Consider the following 27,736-nt stretch of genomic DNA (forward strand, 5'->3'; position numbering starts at 1 on the left):
AAACAAAACTGTTTTTATCTTTTAGATTTTTGGGTTAACTTTTGGAATAAAAGTTGATGCCTTGAATTAACTTGATGTCTTCTCTTGTTTTTAATATCCATCGTATGCTTTGATGCTGGACAAAAACAACACAAATCATGATATATAGATATTTTTATTACAATTATCATCTATCTTAGCCTTATATTCCAGTTTGTACATTTATACAGATTACAATGATTGGCTTACAATACAACATGGCCCATAAATACACCACTCAACCAGGCCTTTTGATACACACAGTGTTTCTGTTATGTTAGTGATAAGAAAACACATTTGAAGACCTTGGGTCACAGTCATTTGTCATTTGTTTAAATTTGTGACACCCTCATTGAAAAAAAATGGCTCTACCAATAGTTTAATGTTAATGCCATTTTGGTACAAAGCATGTCATGAACTCAAGGGTATAAAAATAGCCATTTTGTTGTTGTTTTTTTAACTCTACAATATATACATTAATATCTGCAATGTTAAATAAAGTCAGTTTAGATGGTGTTTTTATAAATATGCATTACTCTGAAATACTTTGTTACTTTACCAGCAGTTTGTAATGCTACAGAAGCGTACACTTATGAAGAATCAGAATAAGGACTTGTGTCTTACACAAACACCTTAGTAAATTGAGTGATGTGAAGCATGTAATAGCAGGCACACTGTTATTGCATTTCAAACAGTGGACATAAGAGGCAGAGGTGAGTGGCAGAGCATTACCCAAAGCTGACGATGAGAGCGTAAAGAACGTCTATGAAATTATACAGTTTTTTCCCTTATGCCCCTTCTTCTTTTTGGATTTAGTCCGTTGGCCATAAGGGGGAGAGGACATGCCTGCCACAGGGCTGGGCAAGTCATCAGTGTAGTAGTGTCTATGGGGCCTGGGCTGAGGGATGGGCTGACCCAGGAAAAATCCCTCCTCCTCAGAATCAGAGGAGGATGAAGAGCACGTAGAGCACCAGTCATCATCATCCCCATACAGCCCAAAGAACCTCCCCATGGCTGGGCCTTGTAACCCGTAGTCTGACATGGTGGCAGGAGTTGGGTGTCCATGGAAGGCTTGGTGCCCCTTGGGTCCAAGGGCATTCCCTCTGTGGTCCATTTTGTAGCACATTTGGGCCCTGTCTTTTGGCAGAAGGTTAAGAGCGTTATCAGAGCGAGACTTGCGACTACGACGCCTCCTGTGGTGGTGATGGTGGCGCCCAGAGTTAAGTTCCTGTCCCTGTTCCTCAAAGTGGTAAACTCTCCGGCGAGTCCGTTCGCTCATAGGGGGCTGACGCACTGGGAGATCTCCATAATGGCCATTGTCCACCACGTCATCGGAGAATTTGACTTGCTGCGGCCTAGACTGTGAACGTGTCCTCCTGAGGGCAGGAACATGGGGTTTGGGTCTGTCCTCTGGCAGAGTCACTTCCTCTTCTTCTGGCACATTCTCCTCCACCTCCTCCTCCTGCTCAGACACAAGGCTCTTCAGCGAATTTGCACTTCTATGTAACATAGAGGAGTTGAGGGTTCCCATATTACTTGTTTTCTCACAGTCTTCTGTCTCAAGTTCATGGAAGCCTTGCAGGGAATATACCAAAGGTCTATCTTTACTATCACCATCAACTGAGGCCCCTGGAGAGGAGAGAGAAAAAATAGAGGATATTTGTACACGCTCTAATAATTACATTATTACAGTAAAGACTAAATTGGTTGAATCATGTCACTTCTACTCACCAGTAATATTAGAGAGAGCCAATGAGTCCATGGAGTCGCGGACACTCTGATCTGTCTTCTTGAACTCATCAGTGATGCACTCCAAAGAATCATTGTACCACTGTGGCTCGTCTCCCTGGAAGCCTCCTCCAGCTCCATGATCCAGCTCCAGCTCCTGGATCTTTCTGCTGCTTGCCGGGCCTGGGTGGCTACCATAGGCTGAGTCTCCTAGCCCATCCTGTGACTGGGCCCAGTACATGTCAGCCTGGTACTTCTTACTGGCCAGGCTCCCCCTTCCTCCTCCACTGCCACTGCCAGCTTTGGAGGACTCCTGCTTCGACTTGGCATCTGTTTCTGCAATCCAGAAATCCGTGGGTCTGGAATCATTGGCTTGCTGGAAGACCCCATGTTCCCCAAACTTCAATAGCAGCTGAGTCATGTAGTCTTCATGTTCAGCCCACTCCTCCTCCTGGTCCTCAGGTGCCTCTGTTTCCTCAGCACGTCCCCTCCAGAAATGCTCATCAGATAAGTTCATGTGGGCAAGCTTGTTGGTCAGGGTGTCGTCAGTGTTTCCACTGAAGCCAGGGAACTTATAGTTAACGGAAGGTGAAAAGAGGAGCGACTGTCGGCACTGGTCAGCTGAGCGACTGCTCTTGCCCATGCGCACACTGCGACGGGATTCACGTGAGCGTGCTGACTGGAAAGCAGAGTCGGAGGAATCAGAAGCATGCACATCTTCCCCAAGACTGCAGGCCTTGGAGCAGTAAATACGGCCCTGGTGTGGCAGGAAGGGGCAGCCCAGTAGAGAGCTCTTGCACTGGACACAGCTGAAGCAGCTCTCGGTGGCATGCCAGTGGAGCCCATCATAGGTCATCTGAGCATGATCAACACCTGGAAAAGGGGAAATGTTGAGATGGTTACTACTTAATGCTACTCTAAAGGCTAGACAATCATGACTGGTGTTTTATTTGAAATCAAGAAAATCATCATCTTACCAATGTGTTCTCCACAGGCCTCACAGTACTCTGCATAAAGAGACTCAAAGCAGCCGCAACAGTATGGTCTGCCATCCTTCATGATATAGCGCTGGCCCCCCAGAATTGTCTCACATTCAAAACAGGAGAAGTGCTTCATGTGCCAATGACGACCCTCAGCTTCTGTGCACTCATCAGCAAAGATAATCTGTAGACAAAGATGAGAATGAGATGAGAAAACACAGCATTCTTTTGCTTCCCTTTCTGTCATCAGTCTATATATTCATGTTGGATTTATTCAAGACACAGGAGAAATAAAATAAATGTTATTGCTATCACGGAGGAATTTTGAAAGGCCATAAACTTAAGACTTTGGATGTTTTTCCTCCACTACAGTGTTTTCTCTCAGTATTTCAGTCTTGTGGTTTTACCTCGTCGCAGGCTGAGCAGCGAGGTTTGAGTAGCTCAGCATGGTGCCTTCCACAGTGGATCTTTCCATCGTGGTAGAAGTAGATCAAATCTACCAGCAGTTCATTACATGTGGAGCAGGCAAAGCATGCGGGGTGCCAGCACAGCCTGGGGCCCGCCCTCGAAGCGAACACTGACATTTCTCCACCATTGATGTTTTCACCACACTGCAATATGCACACATGATCACATGGTTGATTATAACATCCTGAAATGATTATATTTCATAATCAAATCATCATCTTTACTGGCCAAGTATGCTTACACGTACAAAGAATTTGACTTTGGTTTAATTATAATTAACACAATAGCTGTATTTCCAGAATTTGTTAAATACAGGGTTAAATATGTGGCCCATCTGCTCATCGGCTTGTGTTAACTGCAGTCCCAGAGTGGCCGATTTGTTTTTGTTTTTTTCCTGGCTGTCTTCTGACCAGTACATCATACGACTTTTCAAATCAACTACACTGACTAAGGTTGGCAGTTACAATGAAGAAAACACGGGAAAACAATCTTGGAGAAAGCATAGATGTCTAGAGGAAAGCTACATCAGTGGAACTATGTTTTGACAAGGTTTATGGCCATCCAGTGGCAGCTAAAAAATCATTGTAAATACTGAATGAAAAACTGTACTGAGCCACACAGCAGAGAAGAATTTTTAGTTCAACTCATGAAGGATATGCACAGACGACAGGCAGCAAATAGTTTTTATATACTAGAGTTGAAATAGATTTTTGGATTTTTAAAGAATATTGGCTAGGTCCTTAACTTCAAAACAGCTTTATACCATAACCACTCTCCCTCTCATCTCCATGTTTAAATTAGTGCGTGATCACAGTTTTTAATGATATATGCAACATGTGGAACATACATGCTCACAAATGCTGTTCAGAAGGTTGCGGGGCAACAGTTTCACTGTGCCCCTCCCCAGTGCTTCCTTCTTCCTCTGGACACTGAACATATGTAGCTCCTTCTTCTCCTCCTCACTGAGGGACTGGCAATAACGGACCTGGGAAGGAAAGTGATAAGTTATAGATAAGAAAGCCATTTTGACAATCATACAATGTCAATCAAGAAATTCCTTATTTTAAAGATCTAATACTGAAAATATACTGCTGGGTGGGAGATTAATTCTGTTCAAGTGTTTCAAATGACCTTTCCATATTACGGCCCCTGAAAGATCCAATTGCAAGACTGTTGGCCACTAATAAAGGTTATAAACTAAGGTAAGTATGAGAGAGGGCAGAATGCATACCAGAGCATGCTGAACAAAGGCAACTCTTGACCCCAGCTTGCCCTTCCTACACCCCCTACATATCTCCACCCCCAGTCGCTGATTGAGAACCTCAATTTTACAACAGGCCTTTTTGATGTTTCTCAAAGCCTTAACAAGAGGGAAAGCAGACGTTTACACAAACAAGGACTGTGTTTAGAGTGAAATCAAGAGGACGGGCGACAAAGGAAGAGAGACAGCCAACTCGAGCTGTGGTGCCACTGCGGTGGTGGCATCACATAAAGCCTCTTTCAACCAGCATCCCTCTCTCCCGCTGAGCAGTCCTTGTAAAAACCACTGCTATGACAGGAATCCAGCTGGTGGGGGCTCCCGGCAAACATCATAAAATCATCAAGTCAAAAGTCACATTGTGCCCACACTACATGTCTACAAGATTGTGGAACAAAAATCCCCCAGTGTGATGTCAACATGAATGCCAGGAGCTTACATTAGAGGGATGGAATGGAGATGGTGAGGCTGTTAACACTGTGGGTTTAGTGGGCAACAACAGATACAGCTACTCAAACAAAATGGAAAGTGGATCTTTGCTGCAGCCGTGGTGTAAATGAGGGGACCTGCTGAGATGAGTTTCATGATGCATGTTTTAAAAAACATATGCATACAGAATATTCTTACCTCATTATCATGTGGTGGCAGTTGGTAGAGGAGCTGCTTGATTCTGAACTTCTCTCCTGGACTGTTCACATAGGGGATCTTATCTTCAGGCAAACAGGAGAAATATAACTGGACCTAGGGGAATCAAAGCATGGAGAAACGAGATTAGGCAAAGGAATGCTGTCTGAATTTGGAATCAAGTCCAGGTACTAGGTTTGATTTTTTAGTGCTGAAAAACATTTTTTAAAAATACAAATTTATCCACTAACGCTGAGGCAAAAAACATGTTTCATTTTAAATGAAAGGTTCACATGATCCTTTATAGGAATAATATTGCCACACAAGAGAAATAAAACCCAATAAAAATGATATATTTTCAAGAATGTGTGGTCATCAATATAGCTGGATTTTTTTGGTTCCCCATGAACTTAAGCATTTCAAATTTTCATCTATCTACACTCAGCAATAAATTATAGTTATGATCTTGGAGAGAACAGTCCATATTTATGAATAAATTCCTTTCCAACAAGCCAGAGAACCAACGCATTAATTTGTGATGAGACACATTCTGGGACAGCTCTGTGTATCATGTATGGAAGACTGACTTTGTGGAATCAAAATGTTTTCCTTAACCCCTAGATCAGCTTTATTTCAAGGGACAGCACATAGCAGTAATGCTGCTTGACGATGGTACTGGTGTATAAATTAGTACTAAACAAGTCAGAACAGGTCAACAGGTCAAATCAGTTTAAAGGTTGTATTTTTCCAGTCATATGCTTGTCTCTATAGGGACAGGACAAAGCAGCCTGTCATGGTGGCACTTTGACCCTTGGGGCTGACCACTGAAAACTTAACTTTATGAGGGAGGGGCCATTACAGCCAGCCAGATAAAGAGGTGGGATGTGCCTGTCTTGTGTGTTTGGGGACTTCCTGCAGCTTGGGTCGTCTAAAGAGGGGGGGGACAGCAATTTACCCTGACAATCACCCCAACGTTGCCCCCCACCATAAATTATGCACATTTTCATGCCACTATTACCCCTCATCCAGCTCCCTAGGGGCTGGGGGACAGTCAGTGATCACCCAGGCCCTATGTGTTTCTTCACTGTAATGATGTCCCATAATACACGGCCCATTCAGGGCAATGGCTGCAGTAAAGGCATTACAGTTGACCCATGCATTTCCCAAACAAAAGACCCTGAATGTTTGGGGTTTAAGGTTCTCTGTTACTGCGTACCTCTTCTCCTCTTGCCCATCACCCTCTCATTGCTTCCATGTGTGTTGTTAAACAGGGGAAGCGGGATGGAGAGAGATACAGAGGAGGAGAGGAACTCAGCAAGAAAAGAAAGAGAAATGAGGAGAGAAGAGGAAAAACGCAGCTGGTTTGGGAAAAATGCCACATCACACTGGCTGCCCTGCGGACACAACTAACAGCCCTGCCTGTGTTTGTGGAGGAGAAGGCTTGTTAAAAGACGGCCTCTCAATTCACGATCCTGCCAGCAACAGTAAGTCCTCCTCCTCACAGATCTTTGATAATCACAAGCAGATTTTGCCGCACCACAGTTTGTAAATAAAAGTACATACATCCTGTCTGTAAGTGGCTGCATGGTAGAGCCTGACAAGTCTGCCTCAAACAAAGCGACCAAGCAAATTTTTTTATGAAATGTGGTGTCTGTCCCATAGGTGCCATTATCCAGAGACTCTAGTTGGTATGTTATTCAGTAACGTTCTGAATAGCATTTATCTGGGCCAGGCAAATGGGCTAGAAGGGAGTTAGAATCAGGTCAGAGCTGCTTTTATTCTCTGTCAGGAGGATACGCCATTATTCACTTTGGTGATTTGGGGAAATGATGATTTGTGAACCAATGAAACAGATATACCACAATCAAAGAGAACAATATCATATTGTGACTCTTATTGTAGTGCAAGAAAGAGATATCCAAACTACTCCAAACCTGTTGAAGCTCAGCTCAGAGCACCTTCATGAATACCATTAACGATAGCACAAATAGTCCATTGTAAGCGATATTTTGCTCACCTGCTCAGGCCTTAGGCCAGGTGGTACCCAGGCGTACTCCTCCAGCGCACAGCCTGAGTCATCATCAGAGGTGGAGCTGCGTTGGAAGCCAGATGTCAGCTTACTGACTTTCTGCTCCATCATCAAGTCTCGCTGGCGGGCCCCACCCTGAAAGCCAGCCGCCGACACTGCCGCACTCGCCAGGCTCATCAGACTCTCTTTTTACTAGACAAAGCAAAAAAAAAGGAAGGACAAAGGGAGAGAGAAGAAAGAGGAATGGGAGAAAGGATAGGAAGAAGAGGGAGGATTGAAATAGACAAGAAACAAAATGTTGGTTAACAAGCCATTACATCAGCCAATCCCCACATAATGCTATCCTCACTCCATCTAATCCGGTTTTCTCATGTCAGTGCCATTTCAGTGAATGTTAACCGCCAGCTGAATCACACCATCACTGTCTCTTTCATGAGGGCTCCAGCCCCCCTTAAAAGCCCATTATGGTATATGAGCAAGCTTTTCTTGGTTCACTTCTGGTGATGAGTGTACTACACAGAGACACTCATAAAGAGAACTATACCATTTCACTGCCATTGTGGTGGCAGTTAAACATGTGCCCTCCTCGTGTGGCTTTTGAGGATATAGAGACCATTAGGAAATTCCCAAAACTTCATGAGGTGGCGTCCAATCTCATTATGGTGACAATAACAAGCAGTTAGCTATTCATAAATACACAAAATGAATGCAGAATTGCTTATCCAGTCTTGTTGCACAGATTGCCCATTCCTTTCCTATACTGTAATTCACTTTGCCATTAACTCAAGAACAACACCAGACACTGGCTGTTACATTTTTAAGGTTTCACCTTATCTGTGGAGCTTAGCTCTGAATGAGTCACCAATTTAGCCTGTTGAGTTGCTATGTCATACTATGTCTCAAGAGGGACCACCACATGGGATCTGATGCTGGCTTGATCAGTTGAGCCTGAGGTCTGTATAAACATAGGCCTGGCATTAGGACAGGACCACCATATGGGGAATGTCCACAAGCCTGGTTTCTCCCTTCATCTTTCCTTTTTCTTTTGACTGTTTGTTTTCCAACCTGCTGCAGTGAGTGTCTGATCATCCTTTCATCTTTTAGATGGACAGAGCAATGCCAGACAGGTGAAGTAGTTGGACAGGGACGGATGGATAGAGGGGGAAGTGGATGGATAGGGTCGACTGATACTCGGCTGGATACTGACAATGCAACAGGAGGAGAAAAATAGGGAAGGGAGATCAAAGACTGGCACAGTGTTGACCTATGTGTGTGGTGCTCATAGTCACTAATGCATTTTTACACATCCACACTTTTGCTGACATGGCTGTACTGCAGTAGTGAAAAAGATAGAAACAAAATAAATCATTGCATAGCTGGATGGAATACAAAAAAACAAAAACAAAAAACAACTTTGACTTAAAGTAATCTTTAGCTGTTTTGACTCTGAACTAATGTCTGCAACCATAAAGAGTACAGCGAGCCACTTTCAACTTTGCTGTCCTACTCTGAGAGAGGGAAAAGAATCAACCAATCTGCGGCAGCTTTCATAGCTAAGGATCTATGGCCTTATTCGGTCGTAGAGAACCCCGGGTTTCGCCACCTGCTGAAGAGCCTGGAGCCACAGTATAAGCTCCCATCACAAAGTCATCTTAAAGAAACGACTATACCTACACTATACACTGAAACCAAAGCCCAGGTAATGGAGTCAACTTTATTTTTGTAGATTACAGCACACTTGTAATGCACTGCAGAAGGATTTAATATTTTGTTTTTGTAATGTTTATGTACTGAGGTGGGTCAAACAGATACCAGTATTGAAAAGATGCAGCTTTTTATATTATAGACTTGTAGTCCGATTTTTGAAAGCACTTTCAAAATAAAAAGGTAGTTCAGATTTATCTGACTGCTTGTATTAATTGATTAAAAAGTAGCCATATGCAGTAATATAGAAAGGATGCGATAAATTAAGATGCATTGAGAATCAATGTGTGTTCAAATCATTGATAGATGAATCGTAATCAAATGGAATCATTAGGCAAATGAAGATTCACACCTCTAGTTTAACAATGGCACAATGCATCATCAAGTTAGCAAACCGATTGTCTCTGAAACAGCAATATCTTTCTTAAGCACAATGCTACTGGTAATGCCAGACCAAGTAAAGCTATAGCAGCAAAAAAGAGTGCATGTTATTGTAGATTTTTAATTGCTTAGAGGAAGAATGTATTTGTTCTTACATGTATAGTCTCACTTTAACTATTAGAGCATTGTAAATTTGCAATTTGACAAAGAGGTGAGTCAACTTTTTGTTCTTCAAAAGGAAATGAACTAAGTTCTAAGTAAGCAAATACATTCAAAAACTTTATTTGTATAGGCTACTTATGAGTGATCATCAGTCACTATTCAAATCACTCTTAAAAGCCTCCTAACTTTATTTCTTGAGCTGCTGTTAGCTTTGCAGGACAACGCAGACATAGCGATGATGAATGTGTGTCCAGTTGTGGTCATTTCTCACAGGCCAAGGGCTCTAGCTGAGATCAAATGGGAGCCCAGCCAGTGTCCAGCAGCCTGGCCCTTACACCACCTCCCCCCGAACCTACACCCCCTATGGCCAGCAAGGGCACCCGGGGCCGCGGAGAGACAGCTGAGAAAACCAGACACACTCGAGTGCAGCCTTTGAACACAGGCGTGACAGTAAAGGGGCTTGAAAATCTGCGCTCTCTCCTGGAATGATATATATGCCTGGCTGCCCCTGGGAGCATGCAGCTCCTATGCATACATGAAAAGGGAATGCACACATTTATACTGAAGCCAACATGGATGCAGACGTGAAGACATATACTCTATGCTGGTCCACACATCCAGCTCCATAAACACCCTGTCAGAGTCAGCTGTATGCTTGTGTACCCTGCTTCTGTTTGACGACTCTTTCTGAGATAGTGGCACGCCAGACCCTCCAGTGGATGATTAACACTCCACGAAGGGCATGCCAGTAGAGGCAGCTACTGGCTATTCATATCAGCTCATCTCCCCACGGCCTTGCTACTGCCAACAATTGGCATGCCCTTCTCAAGCTTGCCCAGTCAAAGACCATCAGAGTTAAGCGTGAAGGATAGTGTTGGCAACGGATTCATGGGCTTTTTTAGGAATTCGTGACTGCTTTGTACCACAAAGTGTCAAGTCAGGCGGATTGGCTTATGACATGTCCCATTAAATTGCCTCTGATGTCCTGAACAATGGCGCCTTTGTGAAGGAATCCACTGAAGACTTGTTGCATCAAGAGCCTGTTTATCTCGCTTTAAGTCTTTTTTTTTCTCCCGAAGATGTGGCGCGTTATCTCCATACACATGACAGTTAAAGCCCTCAAACCCAGATAACCTGTCTTCAGATGAGAGAGTGGGGCGAGAAATAAGACACTCTCTTGTTCTTTTTGCATCTATTGACTTGCAAATGAGACCAAAATAACCTGCAAAAATGTGGCCTTGTTTGAGAGCAGCTTGGGTTTCACGTGGGAGATAGCTAACTATAGGCAGGTTCAGTCAAGAGCCAAGAGACTCCAACTTCACAGCCACACATTTTATCAGGCAGAGACTCACTCATGCGCTACATTTGTTAGAAAGATGTTTGCTTTCACATGTTGGCCAAGTCTCCACGAGGATGTCTCACACAGCCAAACCTGACTCACAGGAATGTCAGGCTTGAACTTCAGCCAGGTCTGCAAAGAGGAATACAAGATGTACGTGGCTTGGTGTTAGGCAAAGTCGCTTTTTCATACAACCACATCTGCTCGCATGCTAATTTTTCCTTTGGATGTCATGCAGTTCATTTCCTCTGACTTTGCCCAGAACACTTCCTGAACCTTTTTAATGACAGAAGCGCCGAGCTAACTAACTTAACCATGCTTATACGGACTTCCCAAGTCACTGACTCATCACTTGTGTTGGCTTTTAAAGTTTTTCTCCTAACAAGGGGCCTATGGTTTGTGAGATTAGTTTTTGAACTCCCCCTTCTCACTGTTCCACTCCCCCTGCCCTGCCCTCCTCCCACACTAGCCAGACCCCTGCAGTCCTGAATGTTTAACAGCCCCTTACTCTTTTGTAAAGGTGCTTGTTAACATGGCTTTGGGAGCTCCAGGCCTGCATATCTGACTGATCTGCCCACAGAGGGCCAGAGGGTGGTGGGGGTGCTATCAGACTGAGGCAAAAATGGGGTGACTGACATGTATGACAATGTTAATTTGTCTTGTTCAACAAAAGAGGAAATTTAAGTCAAGGGAGGTGAAAGAATGAAGCTCGAACACACGTTTGCTTTGAAAGGTTTTCAGTGAATGAGGATTTTAAAACATCCCACAAGATATTTTGAGTGAATGAAGAGACCTGTGCTCTAGAAAAAGTGCACAATGACTCCTATAGTCTTGTTACACAGTAAGCTTATATTCCAACAGGCTCTATTTAACAGGAGCTCAATGAATGAATGGGGGCAAACTTGATTAATTAAGGAATAAAATAACCACTGATTTAAGAAAGTACTGTACAGACTCTGCATCATGTATTAAGTACAGTGCAATGTTATTTATCACTTTGTGGAATACAAACCTCTCACAGGACCTCATACCGCAACTGACCAATAAATACAGCCCTCAGTGACATTTTTAAAGAGTATTCAACAAGTCCCCCGATATCCAGACACTGGAGCCTTGGATTAACAACCCTTGAGAGATTACACAAGAAAAATAAGCAGCTTCTGGTCTGAATTACTGTCAATATTCCTCTAGGAAGTGAATGATGGACATGCACAAAACGCAACACAGTGCTCCCTGTCAGTTTGGACTGGCTCAACATGTTTAACTTGGCTCCTATGAGCTCAGCAACGCAGGATAGGCTCTACTTGAAGAGAAAAACAAGGTTTTCTGTTCAATGTTCCTGTTTACTTGAGCTTGAACTCAGACAAATCTGTTTTTACATCAGACAAGATATATCTTGACTTTAGAAAAATACGCAGCATTTTAATGCTCACCCTGTACATAAAAATACCTTCAAATGACAGCCTGTCAACAGTTGGCACTTAATGTGCTGTGTCCCTTGTGAAAAAAATGAACAATCATCAAACTGCATGGCAGATCACACAATTAGATCCCTGTGTGAACCAGCAGCCTCACATGTATACCTAAATAAATCAGTATTTAAGGTTAAACCTTAATTGTTAAACCGTAATTGAATGATCCAATTAACTAACCAAGCATCATAAAACCAAGAACTAAAAAACAAACACTAAGGACATTCATTCATGACATTTCTTTCTTGCAGAAGACTTTAATCCAATCAGTTTGAAAATGCAAAGGTGGATGTGCTGCTGAGAAATCAGATGACAAGAGAACCAGAGACAAGTTGGGTTTATGCAATATTGAGGTGCTACATGGCTGGAGTTTGGTCAGCTTATGAAGGCTTCCTTTCGTGTTCAGGCAAGTGTTTTTCCAAGACCAAATGGATGGGAGTGACATCCCCACAGAGATCTACACTAGAGAGACCACCTGCATGCACTGGCTGGACTGAGCGAAGAAAACACGTGCCGCTGTCACATAGTAGACATCAAACACATTTGCATCCCAGGGGATTCAGTTTGCAGTACTGGAGACTAAAATTGAACTCTTTAAACACGGCACCCTTCACTCCACCTTCTGAAGGCAGACTTTGAAGCAAAGATCAATAAGTTCCATCTATACCTGTGATGTTCTGTATGTCTGTAAATTATGCAAAACCCTGATTAATAATGAAACTATCCCCCATTAACCTAAATAATCCAAGAGATTTCATGTACATTTCATAACAAATCTGCATCGGTGTCAAAGACGCTTGTTTCATCTAATAGATCCAGTGCAATTCTTTAACATCTCAATTTCCTCAAGCAGTTTTTCTTTCAGCCTCACTACAACCAAAGCACATTCCTCAATAGAAACCAGATTACATCTTCTGTCTTCAGTCATTTCCCTGGCGGTCTTACCTCAGTGTAGGCCAACTCTTCTGAGACGAGCAGGAAAAAGGCTCTTATCACTCTATCCAGTCCTAGTTTCTTCTCCAGCCCCTAGGCTCCATATCTATGCAGGATCCACAGAGCTCTAATTCCAGGACAGAAGTAGTCAGCCTTCTCTACCAGAGCTGTCAGCACAGCAACAGCCCATATCAAAGCTAAGACTGTAAAAAGTCAGGGAGATGTCTGCCTCAGTGTGTGGGAGAGAGTGTTTGAGAGGGGTGTGTGCGTGTGCGTGTACATGGAGGAGCTCAACCAGATGGTCATCCCACCCTTGTCTCTCTCACCCACCACTCCTCCTCCTCCTCCTCCTCCTCCCCCTCTTTCCCCCAACCCAACACTCTTAACCTCAGCCCAGCCCCTTAACCTCAGAGCAGCCAGTCATGGCAGGGTATGGCAGAGCGAGGCGTCTCTCCTCCGGTGACCCCTCCCCTCTTACTTCAAACATATGCTTCCAAATGAGAACCACCGGTAGAGCTCCGACTCACAGGAACTGCGCTTTTAAGTAGCACATCAGTGATGGTAGAGCTTGTTTTACCACACTGACCGCCCCATATCCACAACAGCTTTCACATGACATTCTTCTTTCTCCTTCCCTATCAGCAGCTTAAAGATGTGGGAAAGGTGGTGAACGTTACAGTCAGGCTTTGGTTTATCTGGTGGTTTGTTCTCTCTTCTCTTGCGCGCTAAAATGTCATTTAGTTACAGGGAGCTGTTTGCTAACTACAGATTTATGATTATAGGGTGATTGTCGGATCGAGTGAACAAAAGATGCTTTATTTATCCCGCTACAAAAAATCACTTCCTACCAGCTAAAGCATCTTGTTTCAGCCTCATGTAACCCATCCCTCTAACTTAACATGATGTCAGCAAGTCTAAATGAGACCTGCTGTCAGGCCTTAAACATCACAGAAGCCCTATACAAAGCAATTACTTTAACCACAAAGCTGCTATTATCAGCTTAACATTGTCTCAATGAGGTTTAAAAATGTCCAACATTGTACAGCTCAACAAAAAACTTTCTTTGTTGAGTCATACCAAATGCATACATTTTATGATGACATGCTAAAAAAAAAAAAGTCACTGTCTCCAGCTTCTCAAATGTGGTGACAATTTGCTGCTTTTCTTTGCTTTTTCTGACAATAAACTGAATATCTCTGGGTTTTAGACCATTGATAATAAAATAATAAAATAACAATGATAATAAGGAATTTCAATATGTCAACTTGGGCTCTGGAAACTCTGGGCTCAATTTTTTTTTGCTATTTTGTAGACCAAATGACTAATCAAGCAAATAATCATCAGTCGCTGCCCAAATTCAATTAGATGTACTGTATCCCAAATATTGATAACCAGATTATTCAACATCTATTGAAATAAATTGTACAAAAAAAAGACAAAGATCAATGTTACATGGCTAATATTTGCTTACCACCCAGCTATCTCCTTGCTTTTACCATGTACAGGAAGTATAGGAGCTTAATTTATAGGCGTGTACAATAAAACCAAATGTACATCCAGTGAAACTCCCTGGGGAGGACACAGTTGACCTCTGCCTCTCCTTCACCTTTACAGGAATGTCAGAACATGAGGCTCTTCCTGTTGCCTCAGAAAACAAAAGTGAATGGGTTCTGGTCAATCTCTGGACAGTTGCACCTTTTGCATCCTTTTGTGGTTGTTTGGTTGCAATGTCAAAGTGTTACTTTCTCCCAAAAGGACATCTTTATAGCAGACAAAACTGTGTCCGCTAAAAGTTCCTCCTTTTCAACACAGCGTTTTGCTGTATAGGGTAAACACACTTTAAGACTGTAAAACAAAGCAGTAGAACATTTTACTGGGAAGAGAGGAATCTATTAAACAGCTAGAATTGCTTTCTTTATTAACATTTTAGCTGCTGTTTAATTTTGTTGAGCTGACGTCAGTATGTTATTCTATGAACTTGAACACATGCATGAAGCATTTTGTGGGTTTTTTAAGGAGGGGCTGATTTAACAGGGTTCACAATGGCCAACACTGTTATGTAGCAGAAGCAGTAAACTGCTGTAAAAATGTGTCATCATAATATTAAAAATGGATCAGACACTACAGACTTGCCGATTTATATACAGAATTCTGTCAACTATTTGATCTTTCAAGACAAATCCACAGTATATTCAAAGCTTGTTTGCTACAAAGTCTCCTTTAATCAGATGCCACATAGGCTGATGTGTTAAACTTTGTATGGCAGGACATTGTTGTCCGCATGCTAACTGTTCAGTACACCTTCTATTTCTTTAATCAAACATAAGTCACAAAACATGAAAAGCTAAATTCTGGCCACTCATTCCTAGTTTAGCTCATCTGTGCATGATTGACAGCATCTAACTGGCAATCTTTGACACCCTTTGCTCATCCACACACTTCACATTCATTATGTGCTAAAATATGACACTGTGGGTGACGAATGGCAACCGTCACTCAAGGAAGTTTAGGTAGGTAGATGTTCCTAACTAAAACAGAAAAATATTAGGGAATACATGTATGATAGCTATTCTGGGGCTTAGCTTCACCCAGTAATGTTTGAAAGCAAGTGTGCTTTAACCCCTGCATGGTGTGTGTACTGTAGATGTGTGTGGGTGTGTGGACAAAGCCATTGTAGCAGCCAAGGCCAGAGAGGAGAGGCACCCTTTCACAGCAAACCTCAAGCCTTTGTGCAATTCCAAAAGACTCAGCACCTTACTCCATTAGCAAGTCTAAGAGGGGAGGGACAACACAGCATCCTGCCTTTTGGGGGGGGACATTCATGAAATGCAAAGTTAAGATGGTAAACTAATCTGGACAAAAGTTGCAGGGCCTATTCAGCGTTACCAGTGTGAGTAAACAGAGTTTTGCCTGATTTCCTCAAAAACATGTTTACTCCATGCTTTATTTGACCCATTTGAAGCTCAAGGGAAACTGTGTCCTTACATAAACAGTTCCTCCTAATTTCAGAGTTGCAGATTTTGAAAAAAGTAACAGGTTTATAAGTTCATTAAGGCAATCGAGGATATCTTTGAAGTTCAAATGTGAGGACTGAAATTGTAAAGGAGAAACAAGGGCCTTTGACAATGAACTGAGGTGTGGACAACTATTTGAAGGCATCTGTGGATTATCTTTAGTCTCTTGAACTCAAACAGGGAAGCTGTGTCAGAATAACAACATCCCGAATCTCATTCTGTACAACTATATTTAGAAGCTGGTTGCACAGTTCAAGGTTCACCTCAGATAGTTGAATAATATAAAGTTGGACAAGTCATGCATCCCTGACCCTTGACCTTAGAGAGCACCAGATGACCCATAAATCTATGGCCCCGGGGCTTTACGACCCATTCCCCTGTCATAGCTGCAACGACCTGAACAGCACCTCACACCTGGTCTGCACCTTCTCACCGCTGTAAAAAAACGCCCTGTGCTAGCGGCGAGTTAGTCCATGACCAGCATGCCCTGACACTGACAGGACAGGGATGATGATCATCAGAACCAACGCCCGACGATAAACCTGCATTCTTCTCTGGTCCAAACATGTCCTTGAAGAAAGGGACCCATAAAATAAAACATCCAGTCAAAGCTGAATGCAGTATCTCATAGTAAACATTTGAAAGATCAGCATGAATCAAGCCTAATGTAATCTGTTTAAACAAGTCAAACTTAAGTCCCAAGACATGCCATAAATCGGAATACCAAAGGGGCAAAGGGAAGGTCAGTCTCTAACTTAGTGTCATTGATGACCATTGTTGAGAATAGCTCTCACTACTGTGTGAGCTACCTTATAAAAAGTAGGCATTCTCAAGGTTTAAATGACTTGCCAACGGGTATTAGCAGGACACAGGCCCAACAAAAGCTCCAGTTATAAAGGCCAATAAAAGCCTATCACTCTACTGTAACAACAATCCTTTTTACGCCTTGAAAGAGGGAGGAAAAGGTCAACTGGTGGAGCAGTCAGCGCATTGATATTGACTTAGCTAGATTGGCACTGACAAACTCAGGTCAGACTGTAGGCTTGTTAGCCCTATAACCCTCACATAACCCCTTTTACTGTTTCACTCTGACACACTGGAGGCAGCTGAGCGCAAACCTTAGATCTAAGCTGACAAGAGACATTTGTAAAAAGTAAAGAACAAATATCTCTTCACTTGACACTTGACCTTACTCAAGATCATGTCTTTCTCAAGAGCTCTGGATAGGAAAGATCAAAATGAAAAAAGAAAGATTTCTTGGACTAAATTGGTAATGAGATATGGTTACATACGAAAATCTTATTTTCTGACTAACCATCACAATACTTCATGTCATTTTATGTATTAGCTATCTGTAGCCAAGTTGTCTGTGTTTAATTATTAGATTATACAGCATGTAATGCTATTAAGTAAAGGATGTAAGGTTGAATGGTCCCGATTTCATGGACGCAGTATATGAAAATATTACTTATCTACCCACTTATTTCTTCTTTATCTAATCTGCTGAAACACTGTTGTGTCATGCATGATGTAATACAACATGAATGTCCAGTTTCCATGGAGTGACCCTGTAATACATTACATAAATCTCAGCCTGCATTACACACCGCTGGTTGAACAAAGCCTGGTGTCAGCACACCAATTGTTTCTTGACTTTATCATACGTACACCACTGTCTAACTGCTTTGCCAAACATTGCAGAGATGTATGACTGGGACTGGTCATATTTCACCCTCAATTTGACACCCTCTCACCTAGTTGTAAAAGCCGGACCTCATTGGTAACAATGGGAAGTGGAGCGGCAGAGCTCCTGGGGCTGTTAAAGGGAGGAAGCCCCTTTATTTGAGGACACTATAACTCAACAAAAGCCTGTGGCTGTCTACACAGAGAGCGGACCGAGGATGAATGGGCTGCTCTTACACTACACACTTGCACCGACAAAAGCACTGGATCAGCAAAGGGAAAACCCTGCCATGTGTGGTCTCCCTGGGCAAACTGGGATATATAGACATAATGTTACAAAACAGCATTATTAACACTTTATACCAATGTATTCAACACACAGGTCTCAGTCTTCACCATATTATTTTATTTCCTTAGTGAAACTAAAATTTTCCTCATGACCAGGAAAGCTGTTGGGTTTTCCATTCCTTCATTCACATGCCATTTGAAAAGGTTTGATCATACTTGTTGAAACAGCACTCCGTCAGTGTCGCGGTTCAAACTTGTGGCCTTTAAGACTTCACTGGATTTTTAGCTCATGACCTCACACTTTCAGAGTTGAACACACACACCACTTAAACCTCACACCTCACACATCTGGGCTTTTCTCCTCAACTTTCCTCGAAGTTCAACAGTATATCCTTCATATGGCAACAAAACTATTTCCTGTGTTTCTAGCCCCGGGCTGAACGGACACATGAATGAAACCGCCGTAACAAAACAGGCAATACTCAGGAGTGAGTGCTACGAGCAAGTCATTGTAAGAAGGAGAGGATGCAGTAAAAAAAAAAAAAAGAAGAAAAAGTTGGCAATTTCCACACGTGGAAGCATTTTCCCGAGCCGCGCAGCTTCAAAAGGCAAACCATGGAATCCAACAATACTCTGAAACAGTTAAGAGCTGCTCAGTCAGGATCCCACTAATGATTAACATTCCTGGAGAAACACTCCGTTACAGTCTTTTTAGAGTGTTCTAATTAAACACATGCTCCAGTGCCACAGCACAGAGGGAACTCTGACGACTGAGAGCGGGGATGCTTCTTTCCAGCTCTGCTTAATTGGACACAATTTAAGTCATTAAGGTGGTAGTAAAAACAGCAGAAAGAGCAGAAGAGAGGCCCAATCATCTCCCCTGTAAGGCTCCCTGTTGCTCTGATGTTGTTGACCCTTTCACCTCCTCATGTGACCCACATTCAAAGGTACAGGAAGATATTGTAGACCTTCTTTCATTATGAGATGTCCGACTGGACACTAAGGAGAGCAGTCTGGACTTGTTTGACTTTGAGAATTGTTGGTTGTAAAATGTATTTCTAATGCATTTCCATAGAGGTTTTTAGTGGTTATACATGTTTGGAGGTCCTGCATCTTGGGAGGCAAACTGAAAATAGATCTGATTATCTATACATCTGTTTGCTACATTAGTTGTCTTTCTTTGTGCCCTTTGTTGCTTTGACATATATTTGTAATACTTTCTAATTAATTGTTGTAATATACATTTTTTTTTTGTACCAGAATGGTAGCATGTACTGGGGAACAAGTTCAATGATAACTTAAATGGTAATACTTGACATCAACTTGAATTCTTCCTCTATTTAAGAAGTTTGTTGTTTGTCTTGTCAACTGTTTGGGCTTTTTGTATCATGTAAAGTTCCTTTATGAGAATATGTACAGTGGGGCGTCCTGATGACCCAAGGATTTAAGGTGCTGAACATGTAATTCAGATAAGTGACCTCTGCTTTCTTAAATAGTTAAATTCAGGATGCACCCATCCAGTACTAATTCCACTACTTTGATTCAGGGTATCTGCCGATGTCGAGTACCAATCCAATACCAGTGTTCTCATTTTCCTGACTGTGTGTATTAAGGTAACACAAGGCCAGGGGTTGCTGTGGCACTAAAAATGTGACGGCCTGACATGACTAAATTAATATAATTGATAGCAGAATCACTTAATATCATAACATTAACAAAGAAATTGTATTTATGTGGATCAGTCACGACATGATAGATAATAATCATAATTGATCTACTTAATTTCACAAATTCAGCACAAAGATGACAATGTGGCATTACATGACTTGGTCTGTATATTTAACTGTCTTTACAATTTCAAACCCAGGATATATGTCATGTGAATTTTGAGGTGCAAGTTGGTGTATTTTAGAAGCTCGCCTGTGACAGATAAGATAGGTGCATGAGCTGGACTATGTGCAAGTTATTTACAGTATTTGTGTGTATTCAGATCCAGTCTGAAGCCCTCAGGAGGAGTTTTCCAGATATACAGGCCAGACATGGGGTCATTAGTGCCTGGGATCAGTGTGTAAGTGTGAATGCATGTACTTTATGTGTGTGTGTATGTGTTGGCACAATGTATGTGTGGAATGGAAAAAAGGACACAACTGGCTGCCTTATCACCCTCTCAAATTGAGGATACCAGTCCTCCAGGGCAGAGCTTATTCTTAGAAACCTAGCATGTAATACGTCTGTTTCTGTCAACATCAGTGTGTTATTTTTGGAGCTGCTAATATTGAGGTCACTAATGACACCCAACTATCTTCAGTAAGCATCACAGGCCAGCATAAAGGAACAAGTGACACATTTTATACACACACTCTCAGTGTGTATAAATAATAATTCTTTCCATAAAATCTGAGCCGCCTTTTCTTCAAGTTTTTATTAGTTTCTTTAATCATCAACAAACATTTCATGATCTCCCTAAATGTTCAAGTGTGTGTGTGTTAGTATATACACAAACTCACAGATGTACACATCTGGTGAGCCACTGCTCTTGTTTTCTTTGGGAGCCCAGCCCCTAACAGGAAGACAGTGCAAGCTTAGCAAACAAAAGCCCGGCTCTTTGAACTGTCCTCTCACTAGGAGCTGCTGTCAGGTTGCTGTGGCCAAACGAACTGTTTCTGTGTCGGCTCAGCGGGCCCATTGTGGGCCTCAGGCTACTGCTCTGCAAGAAATGTCCTCAGTTGCCTTTGTCAATATTGACCCATCTGTATGTTATCCTAGAACATCTATCTTCACTGTGATGTATGACCACATCCAAAAGAAAAGAATTATATGTGAGATTACCAGGTAGTAAATGATTTCCATAAGTCCTGTGATAGTAAATTTAATAATACCTGCCATAGCTCAGTGAATTTATAGCTTTACCAAATGTAGGGGGGAGAATACATTAAACATTTTTTAATTTCAATATCACAAACTGATTTATGTGACAAATAGAATAAAAAAATAGCACTTGAATACAGCCTCAATTAATAATAATATACAGAAAAAGTAACGCTGCCAGTAAATGCCTCACTGTAAGAGTATTCAAAATTCAAAAATAAGACCTCTTGATCAATTTATTTGCATTATTGCATTATTTGTGTCCAGGGCTACATGGTTTACCTCAATTTACCTCTCCTTAATATTTATTTTCTTCATGAAATGAATACATCATCTTGGTTAGAGTAAATAGAGTAAATATTCTCTTGAAACACTTGAATGGTTCCTGTATTACACATGTTTTTACCTGAGTTATAAATGCTAATATTAGCAGATTCTGGGGGATATCTGTCTTATTCCAACCATGCATTATCATGTTGGATGGACTGTATTCATTGCCATTCTATAAACATTATACAAGTACTTTGAAGCATGCATAATCTGCAACGTAGATGGATTCATAATAGCTCCAAAATGCAATTTATTATAGCAAATAACCCTTTTTTTTGGGTAAATTTAGAAATGACTTCAATTCAAAACCTGTTTTCGATATCCAACTCTAGCCCTCATACAGAGCATAATGATTGTTAATAGCAACTGTAAATGGATAATAATAATGCCAATGTGCAACACCTTGGGAGCAAAACCAATTTAATGCTTCAGATGAAATGGGAAGGGGTCTAGTGTTTCATTATTAGTACAAAGCATACGCTGTAGTGTATATCTAATGATATAAAGAGCACTCACTATTATAAGTTTGAAGAGCCAAGGAAGGATTTATCTTTGAATAAGCACACATTAAAAACTCCATTGAAAAACAAAGTGAGAAACACTTTAAATCTTTCCCCAAGAGTGCAGGAAAGGGATAATGTATTGATATATTGCTTTGTGTTCCTGTTAATCCTCTTATTATTTATTTTGGGAGATACTTTTATTATAATTGAATTCAGCACTGTGTGATTTGGGAATATAGCCAAACTCTTGTACTTTGTGCATGAATTTGTTTCCAAACCTGATTAATAGCAGTGTAAAATATGACTGGATAGAAGTTTTAATAAGTGAATGTTTCAAAAAAAAAAAAAAAAAAATCTGGCAGACATCCAGAAACTGCTGTCTGTAACCGTAACCTTTCTGAAGAATCTCAGGAAATATCTTTGTTGTTAGTCCAAAAATGCAGAGTCCATTTTTAAACCCTGTTGACCTTTTCCATATCATCCAAGCTTACTGACTCCACCCCTGTGACAATGCCAACAGAGCAAGAGGAACAAGAGCCACAGGAAGGGGAGGGGGGTGTGTGTTTTGCATATTTCCAGCCGGGGGTCCGGAAAGCTTTAACTGAATCCCCTGTTGTGTGCCGGGGAAATGAGCTGGGCTTTTTAATGACTATCTCAGTGTAATATGTTTTCTTTTGCTTCTAGCCCTGTGATGCTGCGACTGCTTGGATGGATCCCTATAGATGCTGAGGACAGAGGGAAAAACACACCCTCCTGCAGGCATTGTTGTGTGTCAGACTGGGTCAGAAAAACTTTCCAAAAACTCCATCACCAAGGTTGCTGACATTTGGCATCTTTACATGTGTTATTCCCCCTTATCAAAGACAGACATGTCGATAATAAGCAGCTTCGTAGTAGCGCACTGAGGTTATTGTGCAGTATTCCTACAGAGCGGCGCATCATGCCTATACATGGCGGTGATAATGAAACATGTGTGTCGAGTATGACTTTCATCATCATGGTGGTCTGATGGTTAGTACCACAATTATGCCGTGTGGTTACCAGAGATCTGCTGGGGCATTAAACTCCAGCGTGTGAGCCAAACCCGTTTTCCTCTAACATCATCCTGCAGCTCCTAATAAACGGAGTTGTGCCTGGGAGCGCTAAATCACTAACTACCTTTAATCACTTTAGAATAATGCTTAGCATGTGGATCCAATGTGTGCCACTGCTGCAGGCAAGTTATAATCTCTCCCACAGACAGCAGCATCCACTGTGGTAATCCCACTCTCTGCAACCACAGTGTAACAGTGCCCTAAATTTGACCATCCAGGCCACCGTCCATTCAGCCAGGCCCACTGACCACAGATTCAGAGACCACCAGCGTTTAAACAAGCCATATTTCATCCAGCCTCCTGCCAACCTACCACAAACAGTTTACAGTCAATGGGCTCTGCTCTCTGGAGTTTGTCTATGGCAGCCCTACTGCATGCCACATCTCCCCATCCAGAGCCATGAAAGACTGGCCTCCTCTGACAGCTCCTGACAACACACGGCCCTGTCCCGCTCTGCTTTTAGCCCTGCTGCGGTGAGCTGGACCACGTCTGGGGATAAAAGGCTGCCAGAGTGTTTGGCTTGCAGGCGATTTACACGGACGCGAGGGTGATTCATTCTAGCTTTGCACAAACAGGCCTCTGTGTACATTTCACTGGTACTGGGCTTTTAAATCAACAGTGGGAAACATATACACACAGGCACTGGGACTTACATTCTGCTCATTCACACTCAGCTGGGTGTCTGCCACACACGCATACACTCTCTGACACTTACAGTCATACATACACACACACACATATAGGTGAACACTTTGTCTCTCTCCATCTGCCTCTGTCGGACAAAAACACAAACACACGCCATGCCCCACTGTTTATGTCTGAGACTGGCTTCATGTCTGTGATTTGTCTCCACCTCCACCAGTCTTGCTGTGCACTAACGCAATGTTGCAAAGATAGCCTCTCTAGTTGAGAGGTGCATTACGAGGTGCTCATACGGAAAGCAGGGCTCTCAGCTGCCCAGTCTTGAATCCTACAGTTTTTTAACAATGCACTGTGGTACTAAAATAAAACCATCAACAGATTCCACATTTATTACACGAGTACTCATAAACATCACCTTTGCCGAGGACAATCAGAACTGTTTCCATTGCTGTGTCCAAGAAAATTAATAATAAGGCCAGCTATTTTATTTCCCTCTCACATTCAGACACAAACCTAGAACAAAACAGTTTAAAAAGTATTTTGATTCTATTACTGGTACCTTTGATTCACTTCAAGGCTTTCGAAATGAGACGTGAACAGGCACCGTGTGACATGTGGAGTCGCTCCAAAAACACCACTTGTAAATCATTTAGTCTATAAATAACTTAATATTCACAGAGAATTCTCACCTGCAGCAGATCATTGAGAGTAAGCTCAGCTCACATCTCCCCTAACACATGCCTTGCCTGCGAGATCATCTAAACATTAAACGACTGCAGCTGTGAAGTACGAGACTCAGATTTCAGCAGATATACAGTGTGTTGATACATTATTGATACAGTACAATACATTTATATAATTAATTAGAAATTGTATGATAACATAGCACTTGATTTTGTATTGGAAGCTGAATCTCAAATGTAAGCCTACATGCCCTCATTTAGTCTTTGGCAATTCTTCCATAACAGAATATTGGTTCAATCACTGTAAAAGGCTTTATGTGTATAATAGCTGGACTTGACTATATAAAACCTCGAAAGATTTTTGTTTTTGACTTTACACTTTTGTGGGTCTAAATTTAAAATAGTTCAGGCTGCTACTGATGGAGTTTCTTTGACTTTTAAAGCAGTCAGCCTCTTATTTGTCCACTAGGTGACACCACCATCATGGTTCTGTGCTCTGTCCTCCTTGTATCTCTGTACACAACACTCACAATGAAAATACTTCTTCTTTTTAGTCTGTCCATTTTTACTGTTGAGTCCCACAGAAAAAAACAATACAAGTGGCTGAGTGTTGCTGTAATCATGGATTGAAGTGACCCTGTTTGAAAATACCTTCTGGTACAATCACAGCAAGATTTTGACCTGGTGAGTTTGACTTTGAAGTGGCATCACTGACATGATGCAGAATCCTGCAGTTAATCTCCTTCCTTTGTACTGCCAAAATTCTCCCATGTACAATTCAGTTTATTTAAACCCACTTTCACTCTTGAATTGTCCTGCAATACCTCAAATCACCTCCACAACCTATGTGTCCAAAATAAAGACCATGCCTTGTCTGGGGTCTCTCCTCTCACCTAGCTGACAGGCTTCAAGCTTAACTGTCCTGGGATCAGCGGCACTCTTGTTTTTGTCAGCTGTGACCATAGTGACAGATTTCAGGCCAGTCTGACTCTTGCGCTTGGACTGAGCCAAGTGGGTCTGTCATTCTGTCAGCCCCCAGGAGGGCACGCACAGGACTTAATGGCTTATGGTGATGTTTACTGTGTGTCTATTCAGAGCAAAATATTATTTTAGACAGGCTTGGTTAAATACAACAGTAACTGCTCTCCTGTGCCTTGTAGGTTTAACACTTTCTATCACAGCTGAGAATGGAAATGTTTGAAACTTGAGGGTGTGTCATTGTTCTGCAAAGGAAACACTTTATGGCATGTTTAGCTCCGTGAGAGGTCCATAAGGAGTGATGAATTCACTCAGGCAGCTTGCAGACTTTTTTTCCTACTCAAAGAGCTGAGTGCACTGCAAAAAGGTCCATCTTAATAAGTATTTTTGATTCACAGTCTTAAGAGCAGCTATTGAGTAAGATGTTTTCTTTGGGAAGTTTCATGATTCTCTGGAAACAATGCAGATCAAGTATCAAGGGAATACAACCTAATCCAAGAATATTCTCAAAACAACTTGATTTATAGTCAAAACAAGTTACTGGATCTATTAACTTGCTTTAATAAAGGCATAAATATCAAGTAACTGACTGCTCAAACTCACTTTTTGCAGTCTGTGCACTTTTTTCTTTTTGTTTGGTTAAGCCGTTCCCACCATATCCATCTTGGTTTGAGTTGAAGCAAGTGAGAGTGACTTCTCATACTGTATGTGGCCGGGGTGTGTGACCACATTCTCCCTCACTCAACAACACTCTTGACAGCTATGGAGCCCTACAGTGGCGGACAGGCAGCGGTCAGGGAGCGCCGACCAGTTGTCACCAAAGTGACAGGCGACAGCTGAGTCCATACATCTGGAGGCCCCGGGGACTCCGCACTTCCACACGCCTCACGTCTCTAACCAAGTTTCTTCAGCGTCAGAGAAATGAGGTTGCTCACACTATACGCGCAGGGAAAGTGAAACGTGTCTCTGGATGTTGCTGCGTAAAAACAGGGAAGCAGCATCCGAGAATAAGACATGAAAGCCAGTTTCGTGGCTTTTTAGGCTGATACAAGTAGTCCATTAACTCTATGGAGAATCAGTTCAACTAATGGAAGTTTAGTAGGTTGTTTTCTCACTATATCTTGTTCAACGTGCCATTTGTTTTTCCTATCAAATCGCAAAATTGAGGTCGAAATTTTCGCATTTTCCTATAAAAATCCGTCTATTATTAAGAAACCGTCCACACTAGTGAAAATTATATCCAAAACAACTGTTAAAAACACAGAATAAATTGGTCCACTCACCCCCAAAGTGTTCAGTCGTGGTAAACAGAGTATCCAGAACCAATATTCCTGAAGTGCGAAAAGCGATTCACGCTGCGTCTCATTGGCATAAGATGAAAAGTCCAGAGAGGGTGCACCACTGTGCCGCAAAGCTGAACCGAGAGCTGTGCGAAGCGATAAGCTTAAACCCCTGATGCTGGCTGCATTGGAGAGGAGCGCTGAGAGAGCCTGGTCTGACTTCACTCACTGTCACCACATCTCAGTCATTTCAGCGGCGCACGGTGCGCTATGGTGCTCCTCTCAGTGGTCACAGTGAAATGACATTAGCGTTGCTCCCCGCCTATTGGCTTAAACAAGCAGCCCCCACCAATCCTGGAGAGACGGACCAGCCGGGAGCCGAGTGGACAAATGCTCCTGTGAGTTTACTCCTGCAGCGGCAGTGGGGAGTTTGAAGAGAACTGTTTGCGTAATTTAAGTGCTTGAAAACTACCAAGTGAGTTAATCCTCCTCTGTTGCCCTTACCTAAAGCCTACCCTTACCATTATATGACTTTTTCTCTCTGTCTGGCCTATATATGAACCAATAAAACCTTGTGCACTCTAAAATGTATTGAACTGCTACTAATTATAATGATACTACTAATAATTCATTCATACCATCTCAAATCATCAACAAAGATCACTTTATGTGCACAAACGCTCTCTTTTGTGCCTCCATCCCCACATACAATTTGTCACCAGGTGTAGAAATATGATCTTTTTTTGCAAACCTATTTGTTCCTCTTGCCACCAATATGAAATTTTCACAATGTGCTTTATGTTCTCCCACACAGACTGTGTAACACTAGTCCTATTTCCATGAAAGGCCATGAAAGGTAAGTCTATATGCATCGACTGAAAAGGGGCTATTGCCTCGCTGTCTATTGAGTTAGACAAAATGTTCAGGGATGATCAAAGATTTGAGGAGAACGGCCACCACCCATATATCAGTGCATGGCCATAATACAATAGTAAAGATGAGATGAAGCACAGTTTTTGCTGTACTCAAAGTCACACAAAAGGTGTTTTCTATAGATTTAATTTTGTTTGCACAGAATCAGCCCAGTGCTTTTGGTAACTTAACTGCATCGTTATAATCCTGGTGGGTCAAATGTGCTGACAATCTAAATACAACCAAGTTTTTTGACTTTTGGACTTTTAAAAAGTTCTTTGACCTGTTGTGACCCAAACAAGGCCTTTTCATGACCTCAAGAGTGACACCTCGCCCCCAAGCAATTCTGTTTCATTTATTGTATG

The 27,736-nt window shown here is 42.0% G+C and overlaps 1 protein-coding gene across 2 annotated transcripts; it reads right to left on the reverse strand.

The window, feature by feature from the left end:
- Nucleotides 1-135: 135 nt before the first annotated feature.
- Nucleotides 136-26,831, reverse strand: prickle1a (prickle homolog 1a). Of its 2 annotated transcripts, none has more exons than XM_067590277.1 (8): nt 26,463-26,831; nt 7,094-7,297; nt 5,080-5,193; nt 4,042-4,179; nt 3,134-3,337; nt 2,724-2,910; nt 1,750-2,619; nt 136-1,647 (listed from the first exon to the last, which is right to left on the reverse strand). In XM_067590277.1, exons 2-8 carry the CDS (start codon nt 7,280-7,282, stop codon nt 782-784), a joined length of 2,568 nt encoding a protein of 855 aa, XP_067446378.1. In that variant the 5' UTR covers nt 7,283-7,297; nt 26,463-26,831; the 3' UTR covers nt 136-781. The 2 variants fall into 2 exon arrangements, with proteins under 2 accessions (XP_067446378.1, XP_067446379.1); XM_067590278.1 differs by lacking the exon at nt 26,463-26,831 and adding an exon at nt 13,109-13,345.
- Between the last annotated feature and the right edge of the window lie 905 nt (nt 26,832-27,736).

The sequence above is a fragment of the Thunnus thynnus genome, chromosome 5, assembly GCF_963924715.1.
Source record: "Thunnus thynnus chromosome 5, fThuThy2.1, whole genome shotgun sequence".
Taxonomy (NCBI): Eukaryota; Metazoa; Chordata; class Actinopteri; order Scombriformes; family Scombridae; genus Thunnus; species Thunnus thynnus.